General features: G+C 42.1%; 1 protein-coding gene across 1 annotated transcript; it reads left to right on the plus strand.

The window, feature by feature from the left end:
* Positions 1–7,888: 7,888 nt before the first annotated feature.
* Positions 7,889–24,737, plus strand: Strap (serine/threonine kinase receptor associated protein). Its single transcript, NM_011499.3, has 10 exons — positions 7,889–8,273; positions 9,137–9,272; positions 12,165–12,246; positions 12,562–12,634; positions 14,110–14,206; positions 14,759–14,896; positions 18,314–18,450; positions 21,494–21,643; positions 22,171–22,236; positions 23,358–24,737. Exons 1-10 carry the CDS (start codon positions 8,162–8,164, stop codon positions 23,417–23,419), a joined length of 1,053 nt encoding a protein of 350 aa, NP_035629.2. The 5' UTR covers positions 7,889–8,161; the 3' UTR covers positions 23,420–24,737.
* The last annotated feature ends 1,358 nt before the right edge of the window (positions 24,738–26,095 follow it).

The raw sequence follows: 26,095 nt of genomic DNA on the forward strand, positions 1-26,095 counted from the left end.
AGCCACCATGTGGTTGCTGGGAATTGAACTCAGGACCCCTGGAAGAGCAGTCAGTGCTCTTAGCCACTAAGCCATCTCTCCAACCCTGTTTATCATTTTTAACCATCTCTTCTCACACCCTTCCTGGGACTGCTTTTCCTTTATACTGGGTAGCCAGGGAAGCACTTGAGTTTGCCCAAAGGTCCCTGCTGGTTCCCACTTGACACTTGCTGAGCCCTTGCCTGGATGCTGGGCTGTTCTTTAGTGAGGGCTGCGTCTGTTTCTCTCCTGATTTGTCTAAGGACCAAAATGTTCATATTAATGACTTTATTTCTCAAAAGCCATCCATGGAAGACATGACTATGGTCCTCCTTTTTTTCCTGAGGACACCTATATTACATAAACGATCACTATGATTACAAATCTCACCTGTGAATTATCCAGGGAAAGTAGATGCATCACATAGGTGTATTGTTACTTCTCAGGAGTATGCGAGGAATGTTGGTGGGAAGGGGATCTCATTTTATCCCACAGAGTCTATCTCTATCTTCATTATGTCGATTAAAAACACAAACAACAAACGAGAACTGATCTTTTCATCAAAAAACACCCCTCTGACTCTGGAGATGGAGGCAGGAGGATCAAGAGGGGCTAAGGCCATTCTCACTTACTCAAACATTTCATGTTTTTGACTCAAAGTCTAAAGTAAAACTAAACAAACAGAGTACAAGGGGCTAAGATGTGCCACAGTCTGTTCAAAGTTTGCCTGGCATGGATGAAGCGCGGGACTCCGTCTCCAGGCCCCTGTGACTCCTGCACCTGGCAGGGAGAGGCAGAAGATCTGAAGTTCAAGATTATCTTCACCACAGCACGTTTGAGTCCATCCTCATATACGTGAGACCATGCCCTGTAACTTAAAATCTAGAAAGGGCTGGCAATATGGCTTGGTGGGTAAAGGCACTTGCAACAAAATCTATGAGCTGATTTTCTCTTTCTGCATCGCTGAAGAAGAGAACTGGTACCCCCGAGTTGTCCTCTGACCTCCACATTTGTGTACATGCACACATATGCACACTAAATAAATGCAAAATATTTTTCAATCAGAAGATGAACAGCCAGAGTTTAGAAAAAGTACTCCAAGTGTCTATATTAGGTCTCTCACTCTGCTTGACAGCAGAACTTGGCATTTCCCACAACAAAAGCAACTTGTTTCCCACCATCATAAAAAGTGTATTAATTTTCCAGGTAAAGTTATAAAAATATAACCAAGACAAGCCTAATGAGACAGAGGAGAAAAGAAAACACATGATACATTGTTACAAACCACCTTCCAGCCCAGGCTACAGCTTGAGACCCTGTGAAGTGCCTCATGTTACTATAGACAGTGAGTTCCTCCATGGCACTTCTGCCTTGGTGATCTGGAGTCAGAAGAGTCACTGATGGTTAGTGAATAGTTGATTACTGATGACAGAGATCACTGCATTGCCTGCAGAGGCAAATAAAAGACATCATCAAGAAAACACAACAGTACCAGGGATGTGTGCTGGGGGCTGTGCAAGAGGAACAGCGGAACAGCTTTAGCTTTCCTGAGGACTTCATGAATTTCATTCCTGTGAGTTGCGCTCTGCTTGTTACCAATATGGTCATCACATCCCTCATAAACTACGAGTCTTATAAAAACTTGGAGGGGGTTTCCAGCCTCTCACGGGGCAGTGTTGTAGGCACTCACACCCATAGTGATTGCTCTTTTTCAGGCTGGAGTGGATGAATGGTTCAACCACCATCCTTAGAATTTAGAGACATAGATTGTTAGTAGAGTTTGAGTACGATGCTTTTTTTGAGTGGCCTTGACCTAGAAAATCTAGGGGAACAATTCAAAGTTGAGAAAGGCGCACTCTTGATAGTCGGGTGATGGATTTGTTAGGTCAGGAACAAGAACACTGGCAGCCCAAATAGTACGAGCCTCTCTTGCTGAAGCTGGGCTGGTGATCGAGGTGGTAATTAGTTTCTTGTACCCATGTTTGCCCTCTGCTTCCTGATATGATTTGATAAAAATTGTTAATATGTAGATATGCATCCTGAGGATTTAAAGTAGAAATGACTTTTTTATATATATAAAAGTTAATATTTGGTGATTCTTGAAAGATATTTCTATAAGATTACTTTTTAAGATAAATAATAATTGATCCTTTCTTTGTAACTTGCAGTAACTTTGTAAATTGCAGTCTGCCGTAAGAGAACTGGCTGAGAAAAATACCTAGCTTGCTTACACTTTGCTAACCTATAACAAGTTGCTCAGGTACCAATGTATATGGGTTCTTGGGAATAATTTGTTTTTCACATACAATGTGTAAAATATTTGAATTGGGAAAATGATAGTTTTTTTTTTCACTTGAAGAAAAATAGAATGCGAACACATTGCAATTTTTATATTACTTGGAAGATTTTGCTGGTATATATAAGGAACAAGAAAATAAACAAGAACAAGAAAATAAATTGTTGGAGCTTGTCGGAATCTTGCTTCATTCCTCAAGTGTGTGTGTGTGTGTTTGTGTGTGTGACTGTGTGTGTGAGAGTGTGTGTGACTGTGTGTGTGTGAGAGTGTGTGTGTGTGTGACTGTGTGTGTGTGAGAGAGTGTGTGTGAGTGTGTGTGTGAGAGTGTGTGTGAGTGTGTGTGTGAGAGTGTGTGAGTGTGTGTGTGAGAGTGTGTGTGTGAGTGTGTGCAAGTGTGTGATTGTGTGTGAGTGTGTGTGTGAGTGTGTGCAAGTGTGTGTGAGTGTGTGTGAGAGTGTGTGTGTGAGCATGTGTGAGTGTGTGTGTGTATGAGCATGTGTGAGTGTGTGGTGTGTGTGTTTTCCCCTTTCACTGGCCCCAGAGACTTTTTGCAGACCCCAGAGGATTGTTTTAGTCCCACAGAGAAAGTTTGTTGAGTAAATAATTGCTGACTCCCCCCCCCCCCACCCCCCCCCCCGTGTACCTGACCTGTGTGTTTACTGCAGTGATTTTAATTGTATCACATACATGTAAAACCTATGTCATAATTTATGACTATTTTAGTTTTTAAAAAGGTTTTCTTTTTTGGTAGGGTTTTTCACTGTGTCCCTGGCCAGCCTGGAATTCAGTAGGTAGAGCAGGCTGGCCTCAACACATAGAGATCCACCTGTCTCTGCTTCCTGAGTGCTGGGATTACAGATATGAGTTACCAGTCCTCCTGGCTTACTTTTAGTCGTGTGCTTGTGCTTGTCTGTATGTGGGTGTGTGCATATAAGTGCAGCTGCCCAGAGACCAGAAGAGGGTATTCAAACACCTGGAGCTGGAGTTATAAATAGTTGTGAGCAGCCTGGTGTGAGAGCTAGGAACTGAATTCTGTCAGGAGCCATAATAGGACAAGCTATTAACTAGCAGGTGATCTTCCTGAGATGGTCTGCTTTGGATTAATCTGCTACAAATTTGCTCTTATAGGCAAGGGCCTAAGAGAATTCATTTTAGGAAAGATTCCTGCTATTAATATGCTTTTCCTGTTATTATTAAACATATATAACAATCACTAGGTATTAGCCCACCCATTTTGATCAGAGTCAGATCTATGAAGATGCACTGTCTTGTAGTGATGCTATATAGGCAAATAGATAACTTAAGTCTTAATGATGATCCTAAAAGAATTCCTAAAATTAAGCTCTTTTATATTGGGACTGTTACTAGGTCTCTTTCTTTCTTTCTTTCTTTCTTTCTTTCTTTCTTTCTTTCTTTCTTTCTTTCTTTCTTTCTTTCTTTCTTTCTTTCTTTCTCTCTCTCTCTCTCTCTCTCTCTCTCTCTCCCCCTTCCTCCTCTTCCTCCTCCTCCTCCTCCTCCTCCTCCTCCTCCTCCTCCTCCTCCTCCTCCTCCTCCTCCTCCTCCTCTTCTTCTTCTTCTTCTTCTTCTTCTTCTTCTTCTTCTTCTTCTTCTTCTTCTTCTTTTTGTTTTTTTTTGAAACAGGGTTTCTCTGTATAGCTCTGGCTGTTCTGGAACTCACTCTGTAGACCATGCTGGCCTCGAACTCAGAAATCCACCTGCCTCTGCCTCCCAAGTGCTGGGATTAAAACTGTGTGCCACCACTGCCCGGCACTAGGTCATTTTCTGATAGTCAAAACTGTAATGAGAACTCTGCCAGTCTCCCAAGTGTCACCAGACTTTCTCCTACTCAAAGCACATTCCAAGAGGTTGTAAAACAATCATAGGTCAAAAAAAAGGCAACTAACGATTTCTTATCAGTGCTAGGACAGAAGATAAAATATTGACTGGGTTTATCTATATAAAACTTCACTAATAATTTAGTTATGGTTTTCGACTTTCAATGAACCTGGAGCTGTGACAGGTGATGGGGATGTTTAGACAGATAATTACTCTCAATGGATATTCATGTAAACATTCTCTGTTGTAAACTTCTATTTCAATTTATGATTTTTTTTGTGTGTGAACTTGTGATGGACATTTAAACATGTGATCATGTATTCTGAAAGATGTTTTAGGTGCTGAGGACAAAGAAAAGAATTAGAACTGAGTTATGAGGAACTGAGCTGAGGAGAAGTTTTTAGACAGAATACTTTTTAGACAGAACTGGACTCAAGAAGAACTTAGAAGTATAGGCACAGCATCAGGAGAAAAGGCATCAGGAGTAAGAGCATTACTGTGACATCAGAGCAAGATTGGAAGGAGAGTGCAGAGTGGAATAACTTAGAAACTATAGGTCAACATAAAATACTAAGAGAGCAATGTGCAGAATGCAGAGGGAATGAGGAAAAAAGAGGATGCTGCAGAGAGCAGAAGGAGCAGACAAGCTTCTCCTTATCATGGGACAGAACAGGTCCTTTCTTAGTAACAAGGCAGGTTTAGTTTTATTAAAAGAAACAAAGCTTTCTTCTTACAAACTTGGGTTTAATTCATTTAGCATCAAAAGGGTAGAAGCTCTTTCTTTCTGTATGCAATAAAGATTGGAGCGCATTTTTTCATCCAGAATGAGGGAGTTCTTTCTGCCCTGGTGCTTGGTCTTTTGCTTCATGCACATATGTAAGTATGGGATGTGTGTGTGTGTGTGTGTGTGTGTGTGTGTGTGTGTGTGTGTGTGTGTGTGTAAGTATGTAATTGTGAGAATGCATGCAAGCTGAACCCAACTTGTTTGAATGGAAATGTATAAATGAGCATGTGTGAATCAGTATAGGGCATTATGCATATGTTTATGCATATCTGCTTATGCAAATGTTATTCTCTTCTCCTGGTTCAATAGAAGTTTATTGCTCCAAACTTTCCTGATGCAAGAGGCGTCAGGACAAAAGGGAAAAGGCTCTAACCATTAATCCTTTACTTAATCTCCTGCTGTTTTAGGGTGAGATGCTAAGTGCCTAAGACTGCAGTCTCTGGTCTCAGAGGAACACAGAAGGCAGGTCAGCTACAGTAGCGTAGTAACTTAGAATAGTAAACTTTTTATTACTATACAGAAACCCTAAATATCTTGTAAGATAAAGTCTTACCCCTGTATTTCCTAAGACAAAGTCAGGAGCCATAATAGGACAAGCTATTAACTAGCAGGTGATCTTCCTGAGATGGTCGGCCTCGGATTAATCTGTACCTCCTAAGACAAAGTCTTACCCTCTGCTGCCTCAAGAAGAACCAACAAGAAAGAAGATCCCACCAGGGCTGGCCCCTGGCAGAATTTCAGTCTTCTCCAAGAGCATCCTCAATTATAGGCAGAATTCTAAAATAGCCCTTAAGAGTCCAGCCCCAAGCACAGATGCTCTGTACAGTCTGCCTGTACCTTTGAGTGTGGGTAGCCTGGGATGCCTATGGTGGCATAATCACTATTTGGATGAGGTAGCCTCATATGACCAGGGCCTGGGGAAGATATTCCTGTGGTTTGACATAAGCTCAATGTCACAGGTCACAAAGAGGCATTTCTGCTATCCACGAGTAGGAAGTACCGTGCCATGCTGTGAGCATGCACACACAGGCTTCATCTTTTTTTTTTAACTTTAGCAATCACAGTAAAAACGTGTGGAGGAGCTTATACTGCCATATAAGATGTGTGTGTGTGTGTGTGTGTGTGTGTGTGTGTGTGAGAGAGAGAGAGAGAGAGAGAGAGAGAGAGAGAGAGAGCTTACATTTCCCTGCTCTATTTCAAAGACTTATTAGGCCTTTTCATTTCTCCTGCTTCCCTGTACTCTCACCTGCAGACAGAACCTTCCGTTACAACAAACCCCCCAGGAGACACTAGAGTCACAGCCTTAGAGGTAATGGCTATGCTTAGCACCTTGATTTGATCTGCAATCATCAAAATACTACTCTATTCCGTAACCGTGAACAATGACTATATATCAAGAAAAAAAAATAAAAGCAGAATAAAATAGGGCTTTAAAGAAGCCCTAACAGATGACCAAATCCCAAAGGTATGATTAACAATGAGCATAATAAGATCCCAAATTAATAATCATGGTGTGTGAATAGTTTATCTATCATGAAGTAGGCATCCACCTTCATTTATTTTCAGATAGCCTATTTGTGGAATTTCTTTCACAGTGATCTACAGAGCATTTTTGCCACCCATAGATCTCTTCATGTAGAGAGGATTTGTGTCACTTCTACAGTGTCTATTATAATGCCAACATATGCTTGATATGCACTTTAAAAGTAGTGTGTGCATGTGTGGTAGGCAGAAGTCAGTCTTAGGAGCCCCAGGAGCCATTCACTGTTAGGTTCCAGGCTGATACAAGAGGCTTTCAGAAAGGGGAAAGGGGATACCAACTCTATGCCTTTGACCAGGGTCAGACATAGCAAAGTCTGGAACCAGGCCCCCCAGAGTTAAGATTTCAGTCTGTGAGAACGTGACTTTTCCTCCTAAAGAGACTGGAGTAGTCAGTCCCAGGCCAGTGTGTGCTTGGTCTGTGGCACACATGAAGTATTCTGTGTTCCTTTTGTGCAACACTGCTTGGTTAGCTTTCTGATGACTTCGTCCCACTGTATGATAGGTTTTTCTGTTCCATTTTCCCCATACAAACAGTATATAAGATGCTGTACATCTTAATAAATTAGCTTAGCATAAGACATAGTTTTAGGGAAAACCTCCTGACCCCAACTTTCCTGTCTTCTTTATTTCTGATCCGTTCGGTCCCTCCTCTCAGGAGCCTCTCAGTGAAGAATGGCTCACTGGTCCAGATGCATCTACACTCTTTTGTTTTTGAGATGTTTTTCACTCATACTTGGAACTCACTGATTGCTATGCTGGCTGGCAGGGATTGGTATCTTTTCAGTGCTGCATTCCAAGCATGTATCACACCATGTATAGCTTTTTTTTTTTTTTTGTCGGTACTGGGTATCACACTTCATGCTTACATGGCAAGAACTTTAGCCCAGTAGACTGGGGTCTCTCCCTCCCCAGCCGCAGTGATAGTTGCTAGAGCCACTGAAAGAGCCCTTATCAGTTAGGTTGTCACGGATCCTTGCTGAGCACTAAGTGAATATTTCCCACTTGCAAATAAGCATTTGCTGGCCATCCACTAAACGCCAGTCACTTATCTGTCACCAGGATATAAATGTTGTTAGCATAACCACTCTATTAGGGAAGTCATTACTGTTTGTGAGTTGTGACGGTGTATGCCGGGAGGGGGGTGGGAAGGAGAGCGACAGAATGGTTGCTACTGGGTAGGCAGTTAGATGTGAGATGATTATGGAAAAGTGTGTCTGTAGCTTAGCAATGAGAAGGTTACAACTCTACAACAGCATCCTACAAGGGACGGACTCGGCGGCTCCCAACACTGGGTAGCAACGGGACGCCGCGCGCTTGACGTCGTCAGAGCAGCATGGGTTCGGTCTCCGAGCTCGCGCCTGCGCACACTGCTTCTCGCGCTGCTGCTGGGAACTACCGCCTTCCCGCCAGTCGTCACTTCCGGCTGACGCGACGCGTCGGGCGACGTCACGTCCTGCCGCTACCGGTAGGGACCGTGAGTGGCGGCAGGCCGGCTCTCCGGCGCTCCCCTCCCCTCCTCCCTCCCTCCCTGTCCCTCCCTTGGCGGCCGCGAGTCGCGGGGACTCTGGAGCCGGCCTCCTTCGGCGTGAGTGCGGGGGCCTCAAGCAGCCTGAGGCGCCGCGGCAGAGAAGGAGGACGACCGCGACCCTCGGTCCCCGCTCCGCGTCACCGCGCTCGCCGCCGCCATGGCCATGAGGCAGACGCCGCTCACTTGCTCGGGCCACACGCGGCCCGTGGTGGATTTGGCCTTCAGCGGCATCACGCCTTACGGCTACTTTCTGATCAGCGCTTGCAAAGGTGAGCTGAGCCCGCGACGGCCGCGGCTCCCGAGTGCCGACGGGTGGGTGGGTCGTGGCTGCCAGCGACAGCCATCGCGCTGCTGGGACTAGAGGGTCGCCCCTGGCCGGGCTTTATGCGTCCCTCCTCCCCACCGTTGTTAGTGCTCCCCAACACCTCGCCTTTCTACCCACACAACTACATTGTGTTTGCCAAGGATTTACGGGAAGAAGAAATTAGGCCAGGCCGAGAGGAGTGCCCTTTATGTCCTCTCACTCATTGTTTCATCCTTTGTGGTGTGAGCCTCATTTTTTTTTTTCCCCGACGAAAGTGTACGTTAGGTTTATGTGGTCCAAAGTAAAAAGCGGCTATCTAGATCGTTTTGACACCGCATGTCACTGGCATCCAGCCCACGGTTTTTCAGAAGTTTTTATTTATGTGTGCCTGTGTTGTCTCTATGCATGCTTGTACCTGTGTGAAGGGGTGCCCCAAGAGGAAGGCATCAGATTGTCCAGAGCCGGAGTTAGAGGCTGTTGTCAGCCTCCGTGTGGGCGCTGGGAATCGGAATCAGGTCTTGTGGAAGAGCGTTTCCCAGGTCTTTATAGTTGCTTTGTAATCCGAGTTTGCAAAGGTGATGAGGGAGGCCTCTCATTCGGTCCCAAAATTGCTTATGCTTCCCAGGAAGAGTGGCTACAACTCCTTAGTCCCTAGGTCACTGAGACCATATGCACAGACCAGGATGGGGACACCCTCCCCCACGCCCCCACGGCTTAATGGGAGTAGGGGGGAGCAGTCAGAACAACGGTTTTCCAGTAGTTTGCTGCTCAGGATTTGGTATTACGTTGCATGCTTCTAAATCACAGATGTCTGAAAATATTTTCTAGATGGCAAGCCCATGCTCCGCCAGGGAGATACAGGAGACTGGATTGGAACATTTTTGGGTCATAAAGGTGCTGTTTGGGGTGCAACATTGAATAAGGATGCCACCAAAGCTGCGACAGCAGCTGCAGACTTCACAGCGTAAGTGTAACAAAAATGGCTAACTTCATTCTGTTTGAATTTTGTGGTGACATGGCCAGATTCTCCAACTTCACAGTTAGACATGAGGTTCTGACTCCGAGGATGCTATAGACAGTACATGGTGTTTGATCTCACCACGATTCTGTCCTGGCTCTCTGAGCATCCTTGTGACTTGAGATGTTTCAAGGACTGATGTCTCTCTCATCGAGACCAGGAACGTGGTGAGCTATACAGCTTGGACAATGGGTGCTGCTGATGTCCTTCACAGATAGTCTTGAACACTTAGTGAGTGCTATACAGTGATGTCTCCAGGCACCTTTTCACTCAGCTTTATTACTGGCTCTAGATAATCTAAAACCGGACCTCAAATTTACTTTCTGTTTTCTATGGTTTTAAAGATGGCTGTCTGAAAGATTCTTAATTTTCATTAGATCCTCATTTTCTTAGTTGGGTTTTATTATTGTGAAGGTACAACATGACCAAGGTAAAGGTAACTCTTAGAGATTTAGCTGGGGCTGGCTTCCAGTTTCAGAGTTCAGGTCATTATCATCATAGTGGGAAGCATGGCAGCATGCAGGCAGAATTGGTGCTGGAAGAGCCAAAATGATCAGAAGGCAGCCAAGAGACTGTCTTTAGCAGGCAGGAGGGTGGTCTGGATCACACTGGCCAGGCTTGAGTTTTGGAACACACACACACACACACACACACACACACACACACACACACACATACAGAGTCTTCAGTCACTGTAGTAATGGATACATCGTCTCATCTCAGTTCACTTTGTCTTTTGATACAGTCTGAGATGGACTAAACCATTGCCATAATACACTTTCCCTGTTTTTACTTTGGGTTTTGCATCTATTATCAAACTGACATGATTCTCTTTAATCATTGAGGCATGTGTCATATTTTATATACTTTTTGATGTATAGTTACTAACCTGTGTGTGCTTTTAAATCAATGCAGGTAACTTTAATTTACTCTTGTGTGTGTGTGGGTTTGTGTGGAGGAAGTCAAGACAATTTTGGGGGTATGGGTTGAGGGCTCTGGTTCAGGTTGTCAGCTTGTGTGCCTACAAAAGCATCTTGATGGCCCAAAGGCAGTGTTAAGAGCTGCTGTATATGCTAGTAGACCAGAGCCTAGAGAGTGAAAATGGCCTTATTGATTCCTTGTTTAAAAGAATTTCACACTTTGGAGCAGTTGTCAATGTGTTGCCATCTTTTTTTTTTTGTTTTTTGTTTTTTGTTTTTTGTTTTTTTTTTTTGAGACAGGGTTTCTCTGTATAGCCTTGGCTGTCCTGGAACTCACTTTGTAGACCAGGCTGGCCTCGAACTCAGAAATCTGCCTGCCTCTGCCTCCCGAGTGTTGGGATTAAAGGCGTGCGCCACCACGCCCGGCTTGTGTTGCCATCTTTGATTTAAGCAAATTAAAAATAAATGGTTGTTGGATGTGGCAGCACATGCCTCTTTAATCCCTTTAAGCATTTGGGAGGTGGAGGCAGGAGGATCTCAAATTCGAGACTAGTCTGGGGATGCATCAGCTCCAAGCCAGGACTATACAGAGAGATCCTGCCAAAAAGGAAACAAAACAAAACAAAAGCAGAAATAAAGAAAATAATTATTGAAGAAAGGAAATTGAGTAGAGAGAGATTAGCATTTGAACTGAGTATGCAAACAACACTGAGGACACAGATGCACTGTGTGGAGCTTCAGAAAATACACAGCCTGTCTGAGGAATGGGTCATGGTTAGAACCCTGGGTGGCTAGAATCAGAAAGAGAAGGAGGTTGGGGCAGAGGGTTAAACTATAATAGAAGAGACTGGAGTGGTTATAAGAGAAATATGGTGACATTATTTCTCTCAAGCATGCTTTTTATATAACTCCACGCATGTAATTAGTTATTGGATCACCAGCTCCTATTTCTTAGATTTGTAAATGTTACTAGTGCTGTTCATGCCGCCGAATGCTTTGCATTGCTGGCCCTTGGCGTTCCTATCTCTGATTGCTCCTGACGACCTCGGTTCTATTTGGGATCTCTGGACTTTGGCATGATAGCTTGTATGTGCACACTCACAGCCTTATGTACTTGGAGTGGGGAGACGGCTGGTTTGCTTTTGTTTTGTTTCTACTTCTGTCTGTGTTTTGAGAAAAGTTTGACTGAGTACTTAAGGCCAACCTAACTGCAGAATCTTCCTGTCTCAGCACTGTACAGTGTGTATGGATTATGCCTCGTAGCACCTGATCTTCTACATCTTGATTTAAGCTTTATCTGATCTGTATCAAGGTCTAACGTTGTAAGATTTTAAAGTTGTTAAATGCCGGGCGGTGGTGGCGCACACCTTTAATCCCAACACTTGGGAAGCAGAGACAGGTGGATTTCTGAGTTCAAGGTCAGCCTGGTCTACAGAGTGAGTTCCAGGACAGCAAGGGCTATACAGAGAAACCCTGTCTCGAAAAACAAAACAAAAACAAAAACAAAATACAAACAAAAAAAGCTTTGTTTAAAGTTGTTAAATCAGAGAAGTTCTTTATATTTTTCTCTGGCCTGTGGCTAGATAGAAGGATGACTTGGTGAATTGAATTGGTTAAGATATTTTGCAGATATGGTAAAAATACAAAATTACAGCTCTAAGCTAAAAACTAGGCTAGGTTAATTTTGAATCTCGCATGAATTATTCTTTTTCAATGTCAAAGAAAATTAAGAGGTAAAAAGTCCTATGGGAAAATTGTGTTTTAGGCTTTTGATAAATTAAGTATCCTAATAATTAGCACTATGTCAAATGCATAATACACTTATAAATATTATGCATATAATTATTTTGTATTGCTCAAAATTACCAATATATTTAATCTTGTATTAATGTTAATATTTGTTTATGTTTACATTTAGCAAAGTATGGGATGCGGTCTCAGGAGATGAATTGATGACCCTGGCTCATAAGCACATTGTCAAGACTGTGGATTTCACACAGGTATGAGAAAATGGAATTTTGGGTAGGGATGTAGTTCAATGTGGTACACTGCTTGCATAGCACAAAAAGCCTTGAATTTCATTTGAGGTCAAAGAAGTATTACTGGGTCACTCCTGTGCTGCAGGGAGGGGAGGAGGGGAATGGCAGACTGGCAAGGCAGCTCCTGTGGGGCAGTAGAGTTGAGGGAGACTTGAGTTTAGCAACTCTAAGAAGTTGTCTTCTAGAAGTAGTTGTCTACAGTTGTGTCTGTATTGGTGATTATATTTAATTAACGATTAAAGTGGTTAATCTAACATTCTTCTTTTTTGTTTTCAGGATAGCAATTACCTGCTAACTGGGGGACAGGATAAACTGCTGCGCATATATGACTTGAACAAACCTGAAGCAGGTAAGAGCAGGTTACACATCCCTTCGTGCTTTTCCTTTTCCATTAGGTAGCGACTAAAGAACGCTAAACCATTATCTATTTTCCTTCATTGTTAATATCTTAACTTTTGTCAGAATATCCTGTCAGGCCTTTTCTTATTCTATGCAGATTTCATTTAATATTGGCTTATTTTAATGCAGAGCTCATAGCCTTCTGACACTGTAAACATCACCATGGTAATGGTTTTTCATTTCATGATGCTAGGTTTTGTAAAGGTACTAGAGCAATGCTGCTAAATTTAGGGTAATGTTTGGTGTGGCCTCCAAAGGAGAGGATGCTGAGACTGTGGTGTGGATGGTAAGGGTTAGGATTTAGCTGTATTGGTTGTTCAAAAGAAACATTGTGTAGGTGAAGACGGGATTATTTGTGAGTTACAAAACTGACACTAAGTTTTAAGAAGTGTGCTGTGATTAAGCAGTCGCTCTGTAGCACTGTATTCTACTTGAAAAGGCGTTTGTAATGTAGCAGACTGTACTGAACACTACCCACTGCATCATCTATCTGCTGGGCAGTTTTCCCTCTGCTTACTTTTTGGTGGACTTCTGCTAATGCATCAAAGTGATGTTGAGCTTGTGTGACACAGTAGAGGTACAGTTCAGGGTTGGATGGACGCTTTTCTTCATCCTCACCTCTCACAGCTGTGCTTTGAAGATTTTTCTCAGTGGATCAGCAGAAGTGATAGCAAGTCATGGAGCTCGGACTGTTGCTAAGACTCAGTGCATGTTTGTACTTGATCCTCATAGACTATATGTAACAACTGCTATGTTCCAGTTTAAAGATGAAGAAGTAAAGTTTCTTTCATGGAATTGCTTATGCTAGTTTAAAATGTCCCTTTCTCCTTCCTCTACTTTCCTGTTGCGCGTGCGTGCGTGCGTGCGTGTGTGTCTGTCTGTCTGTCTTGTTTCCTACCAGTAGTTACTACCAATAGTGACTTTGACAAAGGTCCTAGAGTTAAATTTAATATGAGGATTAGCTTAATACACTGTTGTTCCTGGGCCCATGTTTTTATCTGTTAGTAGTATGTTTGTCTTAGTTTGGGTTTTATTGTTGGGAACAGACACCATGACCAAGGCAACTCTTATAAGGACAACATTTAATTGGGGCTGGCTTACAGGCTCAGAGATTCAGTCCATTATCATCAAGGCCAGGAGCATGTCAGGCATCCATGCAGGCATGGTGCAGGAGGAGCTGAGAGTTGTAACATTTGAAGGCTGCTAGCAGAATATTGGCTTCCAGGCAGCTAGGATGAGGGTTTTAAAGCCCACACCCATAGTGACACACCTACTCCAGCAGGGCCACACCCATTCCAGCAGGGCCACACCTTCTAATAGTGCCACTCCCTGGGCCTAGCATAGTTGTAACTTTCCATTGCTTTTGTATTGCTCAGTTTAGAAAGCCAAATACGTATTACTCATTTTAAATTGTTTCTTCTAAAGAACCTAAGGAAATCAGTGGCCACACTTCTGGTATTAAAAAGGCTCTGTGGTGCAGTGACGATAAACAGATCCTTTCAGCGGATGATAAAACTGTTCGGTAAGTTAATTTTTCTTCATTAACATAAAGTTTAAAAAGTATTTTACCTTGTGGTTTATAGATACTTTTAATAATCATGTAGGAAAATGTGTGTAACTTAAAATTTAAGTCAATATAAGTCACAGTGATGTGGACTTACTCTTATTGTCACCTGGAGTAGATGCAGAGTCACTAAAGCTGCTGCTATGTAGCTGTTCCCAGTGTGGTTAAGGGCGGATTGCCTGAGGGGATTCTTGATGCCTCTAACCTTTGTAAGTTAAGAGCTGATGTATTTTGTGAAAAGATGCATAGCTTCGAGATAGACCCAAGCAACAGTTCAGATTAGTTAAGCTAGAACCAGGTAGTGTTGTTAAGGCGTTGGGAAAATATAAAGTTATCCACAGCCTAACACAGGTTTTATATTTCATAGAAACTCACAGTTCCTATTAATTTGTAATGAAAATTGCTTCATTACAATTGTGATTGTTTTATGTATAGATAAAAGACTTTTTTTCTGGCTACTTGAATAAATAATTTACTTATGTGCTCATTCATTTGCTTATTCATTTGCAGGCTCTGGGATCATGCCACAATGACAGAAGTGAAATCTCTGAATTTTAATATGTCTGTTAGCAGCATGGAGTATATTCCTGAAGGAGAGATTTTGGTTATTACTTATGGACGATCTATTGCTTTTCATAGTGCAGTAAGGTATGTCTGTCCAGGACATTTCTTCATTTATTTCTGTTGGAAAGAGACTTTAAAAATCAGGGGTTGGAGAGCTGGCTCAGCTGTTGATTAACAGTGATTGTGCCTCTTAGGGAGAAGGTCAGGTCTCACCTCCATCAGGTGCTCACAGTGACTGGAACTCCAGCCTTGGTTTCCAGTGGCCTCCACAGGCATCCCCATGTACACACACACACACACACACACACACACACACACACACACACACACACACACACACACACGCATATATGTATGTGTGCGTGTGCGTGTGTGTGTGTGTGTGTATACACACATATACATACAGATAAAGTAATCTTGAAAAAAAATTGGAAGGCTTGTACCAAAATGTTTCGTGATTCTTTTAAAGGCAGATTCTTACCTGTGCTGTGTAACTCAGACAGACAGACGTGGTCCCACACCTCTTAACAACTCTCTTAGGTTGAGCAGTCTGTAATCAGGAATTAGTGAAATTTCAGCTACCTGTGATATTTATTTCTACATAGTAAGGAATATTCAACATCATGGCAGTGGTTCCTTTGATATAAACAGAATATAAAGTATGCTAATACATATCCTAGGTAGCTGAAATTCTGATAATTTTATTAGCATATTTTATATTCTGTTTTTATCAAAGGAACCATTGGCATGATGTTGTATGTTTCTTACTAGGTAGAAATCACTGTGATAATTGTTTTCTATTTTTTAAAAAGATTTATTTATTTATTTTATTTATATGAGTACACTAGCTATTTTCAGACACACCAGAAGAGAGCATCGGATCCCATCACTGATGGTTGTGAGCCACCATGTGGTTGCTGGGAATTGAACTCTGGACCTCTGGAAGAACAGTCAGTGCTCTGAACTGCTGAGCCAGCTCTGCAGCCCCCCCCCCCCTTTTCTATTTTCTAATTAAAATTTTAAAGAGACAAGGCCTGGGGCTACAGCTCAGTGAGAGTGTTTGTTTAGCATGGATTGAGAGCCTGGGTTTGAATCCCTAGGAACTAAACACAGTGAGGAAAGTGACGCAAACCCATTCATTGTGCGTGTGTGCGCCTGTGCACACTTTGGTTTTTTTCTTTTAATTATTAGCACTATGATGCATAATCTTGGCTGTTTTTTAATTAAAAATGTTTTTATCCATTCAAATACCTTTAAAACATTTTTATTGGTTATGGTGCCTTAAATTGGAAGAGGTTTTGTCTCAGTGCCCTGAGCACTGTAACCGATTGTGGTACATCTTTGTTCTCAGTACTGGGATCCTGAGTTCAACTGTAGGACTGACTGTGCAGTTCTTAGCCTTGGTGCTTAGAGGGTTTCTGTAAGGATTAGACCACATTCTCCTCTGACAGGAGTCTTATGATGTGGTCTAAAGAATACTTCAGTGTTCAGCTTCATTGAATAGGAAACAAACACGTTCTAAAACATGTAACTGCTCATTTTTGTAGCTGTGTGTAGCTGCTCATTTCTGGACCATGCATTCCTGCTGTAGACTCTTGCCTCAGATCTCATTTGGTAGTAACTGGCCTGTTGAGTATTTGAAACACGGGGGCTGATCTGTAATGCTACATTCAGCACAGCTAACGTTAGAGTTTTTGTGTGTGTTTCCCCCACCCCCCAAGACAGGGTCTCTCCGTGTATCCTTGGCTGTCGTGAAATTCTGTGTAGACCAGGCTGACCTCGAACTCAGATTTACCTGTTTCTGCCTCCTGAGTGCTGGGTTAAAGTTAGTTTTATGCTACCATGCCTGACTCTGTGTATGTGCTATGTGCTGATTGATGGTCTGTGTTGAAGTAATTTTCAGGATTGAACTGAGAAGGGCTGGTAAGGAAACTAGTTGATTTCCCCCCCTCCCCCCCGGGGTAGGGGGAGTAAGTAAGTGCACTGAAAAATACAGCTTCATTATAATGCGATTGATTAATCTCAGTTATTGCTGTGAAGAGATGCCAGGACCACGGCGACTGATAAAAGGAAACATTTAACTGGGTGCTTTGGGGGACTTGCTTAGATTTTCAGAGCATAAGTCCATGGCCATCATAGCAGGAGCCAGGCAGGTATGGCATGGAAGCAGTAGCTGAGAGCTTATATCTGATCCACAAGCAAGAGATGGACAGAGCTAACCAGACTGGATCTGCCATGGGCTCTTAACCTCAGCCTCCCCCTCCACCCAGTGACACACCTCCCTTACCCATCCTAATCCTTCTCAGAATAGTCTAACTGGGAACCATGCAAAAGGCTGCAGACTTCATTCTTACTCAAACCACACATGGCCTTCACTCCCTAGTTAAAAACAGCTGCTGATAGCAGTTTCATGTGTTGGGGACTGAAAGCCTGAGCCCCAGCCGAACCCTGAACAGTTATAAAAACATTTAGCATCCCTCTGTACTGTAGTAATTCCTACTGTAAAATATCACTCTAGCTTGATGCTTTTATTTACTTTTTTCAGCGTTGAGCCTTCAAACTGGCCTTTATATGCTAGGCAAATGCCTGTCCCTGACTTTTTGATTTTTTAAGGGGGCCCTGAGTTCTCTTTCCTTAGCCTCTTGAGTGCTGGTATGCAGACATAGGCCACTGCTTGGCCTGCATGACCCTTTTGTATTTACTAAAATAATGCATGTTTGTAGAAAAAATAGAGTGAAATTTTCAAAAGAAAAATAATCTGGCATTGTCACTGCTCTGAGTGGGTGGGACTTGGGAGAACGGAGCTGATAAAGGAGGTGGACTAAAGTTTCATGCAGTCGCCAACTTTATTCAGACCATCAGACAGTTTATAAACTCTGAGGACAAAGGTCATGTGAGTAAAGTTATCTTTGAGTTCAAACTGTAGAGTCACACGGATAGTTAAACATGTAATTGCATAATAGCAACAAGCAGTAATGAATAATCTGAAGTAAAGACATCGCTATCCACTGCACCTGGGAGGTCAACAGCAACACATTCCAAGAACAATTCTATGTTTTAAGAAAACTGAATTCATGAGGCTAGTTTTCTTGGAGAGTTCTCACAAAACTCTTTCCTGGACTGTGTGTCTATAAACCTGACCCCAGAGAGTGGCTAAGGCAAGGAGGATGTTGAGTTGAAGATCTGGACTCCATACTGATTCTGTCTCCAGCCAAGACACTGATGTCCAGAAAGTGTCTCCTGTTCAGAAAATGGAGTTCCCGCTACTCCGTGTCTCCCTGAGATGACATCCACTTGGGTCTACCAATGTAGCAATCTTTTGAACTTTTTTGCTCGTTAGTGGTTTTTTTTTCCTTTGAAATCCATTTATACTTAGCTGAATCTATGTTTACTGTGCATTGGGTTTCAGGATTCAGGAATAATTTTAATGTGGCTAGACAGTTATTTATACAGTTTTAAATTTTTTGTAGACATCTATGTTTTTATGTTTTTCCTTCACAGTCTGGAGCCAATTAAATCCTTTGAAGCTCCTGCGACCATCAATTCTGCGTCTCTTCATCCAGAGAAGGAGTTTCTTGTTGCGGGTGGAGAAGACTTTAAACTGTACAAGTATGATTATAACAGTGGAGAAGAGTTAGGTGAGCCTCGTTCTCTCTCTCTTTAATCAGCAGTTTCCTCCACCTTTTAAGGCTGTGTGTGTCACATGACCCTTTCACAGTGATTGCTGAAGACCATTGGAAAACAGATACTATGATTTATAACAGTAGCAAAATTGCAGTTATAAAGTAGTAACAAAAATAATTTTATGGTTGGTGGAGGTTACCACACCACCACAACTATGTTAAAGGGTTGCATTATTTGGAAGGCTGGGAACCACTGCCTGAATTTACTGTCAAAATATTATGAGTGCCTTCGGTATTAACCTGTGGTGTGTTGAAAGTAAGTTTTCCAGCTCACTAAAACTCGAAACTCATACATTCAAAAACAAAGGTGTTTCATCCATTTTGGATAGAATTATAGACCCTCAGACAAAATATACTGAGCTCATTTCCTCTTAATTGAGTCTTATCTTTACGCTGATGTTCTGTAGTTCACTGATTTTGGATGCTTTATTGGGATGGATTATTTATATTTCAAGTCAAATACAAAACATATACAAGGATATTTTGTTCTTCCTAAGGAGAGAACAGATAACAAAATCCTGCTCACTCAGCCTCCTTTCTTCAACCAGGGAATCCCCAAGAGTCTCTAGAGAATGGTGGGGTCCCACTGGTTTATCAAGGCACCTTTAGAAAGAGTAATGTGTATAGGATTAGAATATATAATATTATTTGTTATATATAATTTTTATTTTAAATATTTTTTATACTTCAGATTTAAAATTAATTTGTAAATCTAAAAATATAATTTAACACAGTAATATATAAAATATTATAATATATTAGTTACATGTTGACATGTTATATATAATATTATTAGTTTGTTTTTTGGAGTCTTGCTATTTCCCTAAGTTTCATAGTTCTTAAGAAGTAGAATGGCTGATGTGTGATTAATTTGAAGCAAACACATCCTAACTTTAGAGTATGTGTAGTAGTATGCTAGATAGGTCAAAGAGCAAGACTTTCAGTACCTACTTGCACTGGCTAGTTTTGTGTCAACTTGACACAGCTGGAGTTACCACAGGGAAAGGAGCTTCAGTTGGGGAAATGCCTCCATGAGATCCAACTGGAAGGCATTTCCTCAATTAGTGATGAAGGGGGAAAGGCCCCTTGTGGGTGGTACCATCTCGAGGCTGGTAGTCTTGGTTCTATAAGAGAGCAGGCTGAGCAAGCCAGGGGAAGCAAGCCAGTAAAGAACATCCCTCCATGGCCTCTGCATCAGCTCCTGCTTCCTGACCTGTTTGAGTTCCAGTCCTGACTTCCTTTGGTGATGAACAGCAATGTAGAAAGTGTAAGCTGAATAAACCTTTTCCTCCCCAACTGCTTCTTGGTCATGATGTTTATGCAGAAATAGAAACCCTGACTAAGACACTACTTTTATGCTTACTTACCAAGTCCCACTATGTTTTGCTTTTAGTTTGAAAAATCTTTTTCTGTCTATAAGCTGGCACTTTTTTTTTTTTTTTTAACCTGTACATAAGTATTATGGTTTTCCACCCAAGGAACTTAGCTAGCTGGATTTAGACACAAAGAACAGGAAGCAGTTTTGTTTTGTTCCTTGGGGAAAACAGGTGGACTGGGGCTGCTTAAGTCAGTTCTAGAATGATTCAGTCACACATTCCGTTATTCTCAGCTTGAGAGCTGTGGCTGAGCTGGGGTGGAGGAGAGCCTTAGCATTGCTCACCCAGACTGTGAAGGAGAGAGAGATGGACAGATGTTGGATTTTGGATGCAGCTGTTCTCATCTCGGTCTCTGTTCATGGAACTTGGGGTTGTGGGTAAGGGTTGGGTCCAGGAGGTTTGTGTATGGTAGACAAGTAATTCCATCCCAGTCCCTCTACTTGGATGGTTTTATTCTCTGGCTACTCAGCTTGAGGAAACTGCAGAGTAAGATGATGAGGCATAAGATTATATGTGGAAGATTTTTCCTGCAGTAGAAAAACCTTCCTGATCTATACATTCTCATATTAAAATGTAAGGTTAGTAAGGTCCCTATTGAGTCTGTGTCTCAGCATTGTGGTGGAACTAGGAAGCCTAGATAACCTGGTTAGGCAATCAAGGATAGAGTGTAAAAGAGCTCCATCTGGTGGCCCTCCGTAGACATGGACGGAACTAGTTCCTCTAAAAGCAGGTGTGAATTCAGGACTTAGAAACTGGGATGGAGTTCACAGACGTGAGCTCTAGTCTGTAGAATTAAGTCTTTATTGACAGCCTCTCAATTTGTAGTGGGTTATGAGACCTCATTTCTGTCTTTGAAAGACAGTGTGTGTCGGCATACAGTCAAAAGAGTGATGTACAGTGAATAACACCTTAGGGAACCTTGAGAGGCTGCAGGAAAGATGGCAGACGGCCGTTTCCCTCAGCTGCATTGGTCTTAGGTATGATTTTTGTTCCTCCTGCGTTAAACACTTACATTGAATTTGTAAGACATGTTTCTTCTTGTCGGCTGTCAGAGCGCAGCTATAGAACTTAATCTGAGGGAAGGCTATACTGAGTGCTGATCTCAGTTTGCTCTGAGTTGATGTAGTTTGCGCATGCCCAGGTCTAACCTATAGTATGTGCCAGGCAGAAATTGTGTTTAAATTGGTTGGTCCTGAGCTAACTCTGGAAAAGGGCTGCTCTGTTAATGCTTAGTATGTGCTATGCTTATTGGTCTTTATTTTCATGTTTTCTGATCATCTTTTTCTGAACTCAAACAACCTTTTTTGGGTCATTGCTTTCTTTGCTACATTAATGTATAAAAGTACACAGAAACTGCAGTAACGCTGTCCACAGCTTCAGAGTGTAGTCCAATCCTTTCTTTCAGGTCGTCAGATCCAAGGTCTCTCAGACAAGATCTGCATGGACCCATGAAAGTTGACAAGTCTGCCTCTGCCATACTGGATTGGAAAGGGCTCATTCTAGGGAAGTGGTAGAGATGATCTTCCCAGCAGAATAGACAGTGTCTTTTGTAGTACATCAGTGTCTACCCCAGTAGCTTTACATTTATTAAGTCTGATATCCCTGTTCTTCACTGTTTTCAGAATCCTACAAAGGTCACTTTGGTCCCATTCACTGTGTGAGATTCAGTCCTGATGGGGAACTCTATGCCAGCGGTTCTGAAGATGGGACATTGAGATTGTGGCAAACTGTGGTAGGAAAGACCTATGGCCTGTGGAAATGCGTGCTTCCTGGTAAGGATGTCTCTTCAAAGTTATCAAATTATAATGCATACATTTTGTATCATTTATTCTGTTTCACTGTGTTTGTCTCCTTTAGATTTTGAATTATGTAATATGGTATAAGCAGAATGAAGTCATGATTCTAACTGAGCAGTGTCCTTTATGTGATGAATTGAATGACCTGAATTCAACATTTATTACAAAGTAGCTAGGGAGATGGCCCGGTGGTTTCAAGAGCATCCATACAAAAAGAAATAAAGCTTGGTAGAAGGCAGTATGAAGAATTTAAAAGTTATCCATCTAATTGTTTATAGTATTACTTGATCCTTACCACTGAAAACATGTTTTTGGTTTAAAAAACCAACAAACAAAACAAAAATCCCAAATACTTATTATTGATCCCAGAGTGGCTGTTGTACTAAAGGTGACTTTGAGATGTCTTTTAGAATCACAGTGACTGTTAAGAGGACGTGTGCTGTGTGTGTTGGTGGGAACCTGCCCTCCTTCATGGTCAGTCACCACTGCTTGTCTCTTCACAGAGGAAGACAGCGGGGAACTGGCAAAGCCAAAGATCGGATTTCCAGAAACAGCAGAGGAAGAGCTGGGTAAATAAAAATTAATTAACTTTTCTAAGAGCCCTGGGTATGTAAAAATTCAGTGTATGAACGTTTTGGTCCATGGCAAAAGAAATTTAATAAATGTACACAGTCGAAATACGTTATAGGAAGCTTAAGCGCGAGTGCGTAAGCATTAGCTCTGGAGTCCAGGCCTCGTGCACGTGGACATGACTGATGGGTCTCCTCGCATACACTCAGGGACAGGGTCTAAAAGCTCCCTAGACAGTTTCTAACCATGACGTGAGGTCGAGAGCCCTTCCTGCACAACGGACATTTATGTGGGAGTAGACTCAGGATGGCAGGCTGGCTGCTGAGGTTCTGAGGATGCGCTGTGGGTGATGGGCAGGAGGGCTTAGCAGAAAGCAGAAGAGAAGCAAGGGAACCAGCATGGAGAATGCCACTGTCCAGCCTCAAGAGTAAGGGCAAAGTGAGAGGAGAGAGGCTAGACCAGCCAGTATCTGGTTTGCTCTGTTACAGCCTTAAGCGTTTCATAAACTAGGAGAACGAAACCTTTGATCTAAGTGGAGGACTAGATGTACATTTAGGAAAGTGCCTTGGTGTGTAGTGTGGAGAAAGAATTAGACTAGGGACAGTAGATTCTAGGTTAGTAGCTATGGGACAGACACCGAGAACAGAAGGAAGGTGGGCTTGTCTTTGCATAATGGTGAGATTGGTAGATTGGTCATTGCTTGTTTGTAGCTTGGCGGTAAGATGGGAAGAGGCGATCACCCCTGCTTTTGATACTATTAGAGCCTGCCTCCCGGGAAGCAGTGTTTAATGGTTAAGGTTTTGAACTGCATGGCCTTATACTAGTATTTGATTACTACAGGACCCAAAAAAGCGTGATTTAATGAAATGCTGATTGGGTAGTTGGAGTCAGTGAAAGCTTATCCTGAAGGGAGAGGGGTGGGGTTAAACAATTGGTGAAATGGCTTGAGCTCTGCTTGGGTGTTTGGAGTCCTGGGATAAGGCCATGTTTAGTAGCTGTCTGTTCTCTCCTCCTCACCTCAGCATATTTGAAAAGACCTTGTCATTTCTTCCTTGTACAGAAATGTAGATTTTCTTCTTCTCTTTATTAAATTGACTATGATTTTATCTTTTAAATGCAGAAGAAATTGCTTCAGAGAATTCAGATTCCATCTATTCATCAACTCCTGAAGTTAAGGCCTGAGCATCAGACGTGTGCTGCCGAAACCATATGTTCATGGACTAAACAAGCAGAGACAAGCATCCGCCTTCAGAGTTACTGTCTGCCTGAGGCAAAGAGGGCAGAAAATATTGGGGCATATGAGTTAGCTCCAGTGCACGAACAGCTACTCAGTGTTGCCCGTGAGTGAAAATGGCTGAGTGTCTGAGGTGCAGGCAGGAGGATTGTGCTCACATAGTGCCATAGCCTGCTGTTTGGAATGAAAAGCCAACTTACAATCTCCATTTTACACCTAAATTTCTTTTAGCTGTTTATGTTATGAAGAAGAAAAATATATTGGCCTATTTTTCTGACTTTCCCTTAAAGAAGAATGCCTTTTTGTCCTTGCCTAGTGATGAAGAGGAGGAAATACATGATAAAGTAACCGGTTTGATCTCTTTCATTGTACAAGGACTGCTTCAGAACAGCTCATATTTTTAGTTATCTAAATAAAATGCCTCTAAAATAATAATTTTTCTCTTTTTTTGGAAATTCTGATACATTTGAATACTAAAACTAACTATTCAAAGTTTTCTATATCATACACAGCCAGCCAGAGCAAAGACAGTTTGGTTATAGAGTCTGAACTAAACATTTCCTAAATTTGAAATTGAATTATTTAAACTTGAAATTTTCATATCTTTTGTTGTGTGTTCATTTATTTCCTTCTGGATGGATACAATTGCTTCTCTTGTCTCTTTAAACATGCATGTTAGTTACTAAAACAGAAAAACACTTAGGAAGAGCAAGTAAACAAGTTGAAATCTCAGTTCTGAAAATATTCTGAAAAACTGCTGTACGTAGTCTAACATCTGCTCGGTTGTACAAATAACCACATGATTTAATGAAACTGGGTTAATCATTAATTTTCAGTATTTATGATATACCAAACTTTCTCATATTTAAACTTGGGTCATTCAAAAAGTCAACCTTTAATAAATTGGATAATAAATTTGTAGTTTATTTACTTATTTTACAATGTGAAGAGATTAAGTTAGTAATTTGGAAATACAGATGAACAGCTTGTATTAATTTGCTTTCTGGTAATTTATCTTCTGAGTGGCCTTTAGTACTTTGATCAGAAAAGTCTCGACTAGTTTGTGACTAGAAGTTGGCGGCACTACAGGCGGTTCCTGGGAGAGCCAGGGAAGCCCGTCACAGGCATTGATGAGCCTCAGGCAGTGGTGTTCCCCTGTCCATGTTTAACATGCTTGGTTTTCTGCTCTGTAGCAGTATTGTTCATGTATCAAGATTAGACTGAGAGTCTGACCCTAAATAAAATTGAGTGCATCTTTTGTAATGGAAGTCGCTTGGATTCCTGAAGTTGATAAATTAAGGGCATTTCTTATTTTGTGCCATTGCTTTCCTATTGCTGCAGCACGTTTGTAGCCTGAACCAGCATGCTTGGTAACAGATCGCAGTGTCCTGAGGCTGAAACAAGGCTCACTTGAGCAAAGTCCAGGTGCTGGCCAAGCTATTCTGTTCTGAGTCACCAGGAGAAACCTCTGCCCTCATGCTAGAAGCCTTTCCTCAGCTAAACCTGTTCTCAGCTTCCTTAGTGACTGACGCTACCTTAAATTCAGGTGCTCACATGAAAAGGCATGGATGACCCCACGTGTGTGTTTGATTCCTACACGTGGCTGTGTGCTTTTCCTGGAAGCTCCCTTCTGTTAATCCTTCCTTGTGCTGCCCATGGTTCTTGGATGTTGCTGTCTCCCACCTCCCGCCTTTGCCTGGTTCTCAGCCTTGCAATCTACACTGTAGGAAAGGCTTTAGAATATGAACCAGGAGGTTGGGACACTTGTGGGTGCTGGTAGATAATTCTTTGACAGTGTGCCAATTTTCTCATAGCCTGCTGAAACTTTCAGTGGGGCTGAAACTTCCAAGTAAAGTGGGGACTGGCGAGTCAGCCTAGTCAGTGAAGGGTGTGCTGTGCATGTTCCAGCATCCGAGTTTGCTTTCCCAGCAGCCACGTGTAAAGTCAGACATGGTAGTGCATATGTGTGCACTTAATGAACATGGCCAGGCCACACGAGATAGCTACATATTAGGTAGGATTGCTTGGTCATTGTGACTAGGTTAATTCTATAGGTTTCTCCATTGAGACATGAATATTTTGGCTATGCGTGATGTTGGCGTTCTTGGTGATCTAGATGGTTTCAGATAAGCTCCAGGTTTTTAGTGCTTGCTCCAAGTTTTGCAAGGTTAAGTGAAAATAACAGTGGCATTATGAATATGGCCTAGACATACATCCAAAATATTTAGAAGTAGCTGTGTGTGGACCAGACTAGATGGCAGCTCAGTAGGGAAATAAGCAGGTTTCTATCTAGCAGAGTAATTGTGTATCTGACACCACATTAATAACTTACATTTATCATGGCCTCAGGTATTTACAAACTACAACTTTGCATACAAACCTATTTTGATCACCCAGTTTTGCAGTAAGTAGACTTATGTCCTAGAACCTTCTAGTCACTAAGAATTGAATTACAAATAGTTTGAGCTCATTAGAGACCTGTTTACCAGATTGCTGCTTAATTCTCAAAATTTGAGTCTCTGGGTATATGTACATCTCTGGCAGGACTTTCCTGAGATGAAAGAACTAGAGCAATTGATTCACTAGAGAAACTTGTAGTTCAGACAAACTTGTAGCTCAGCAGA

The sequence above is a fragment of the Mus musculus genome, chromosome 6 (assembly GCF_000001635.26).
Source record: "Mus musculus strain C57BL/6J chromosome 6, GRCm38.p6 C57BL/6J".
In the NCBI taxonomy this organism is placed as follows: domain Eukaryota; kingdom Metazoa; phylum Chordata; class Mammalia; order Rodentia; family Muridae; genus Mus; species Mus musculus.

Bases quoted from the DNA above. Each gene is read 5' to 3' on its own strand.
- Strap (NM_011499.3), top strand. From the start codon at position 8,162: ATGGCCATGAGGCAGACGCCGCTCACTTGCTCGGGCCACACGCGGCCC. The intron at 9,273-12,164 runs GTAAGTGTAACA...GTTTACATTTAG, and splicing joins GCAGCTGCAGACTTCACAGC to CAAAGTATGGGATGCGGTCT. The intron at 14,207-14,758 runs GTAAGTTAATTT...ATTCATTTGCAG, and splicing joins GCGGATGATAAAACTGTTCG to GCTCTGGGATCATGCCACAA.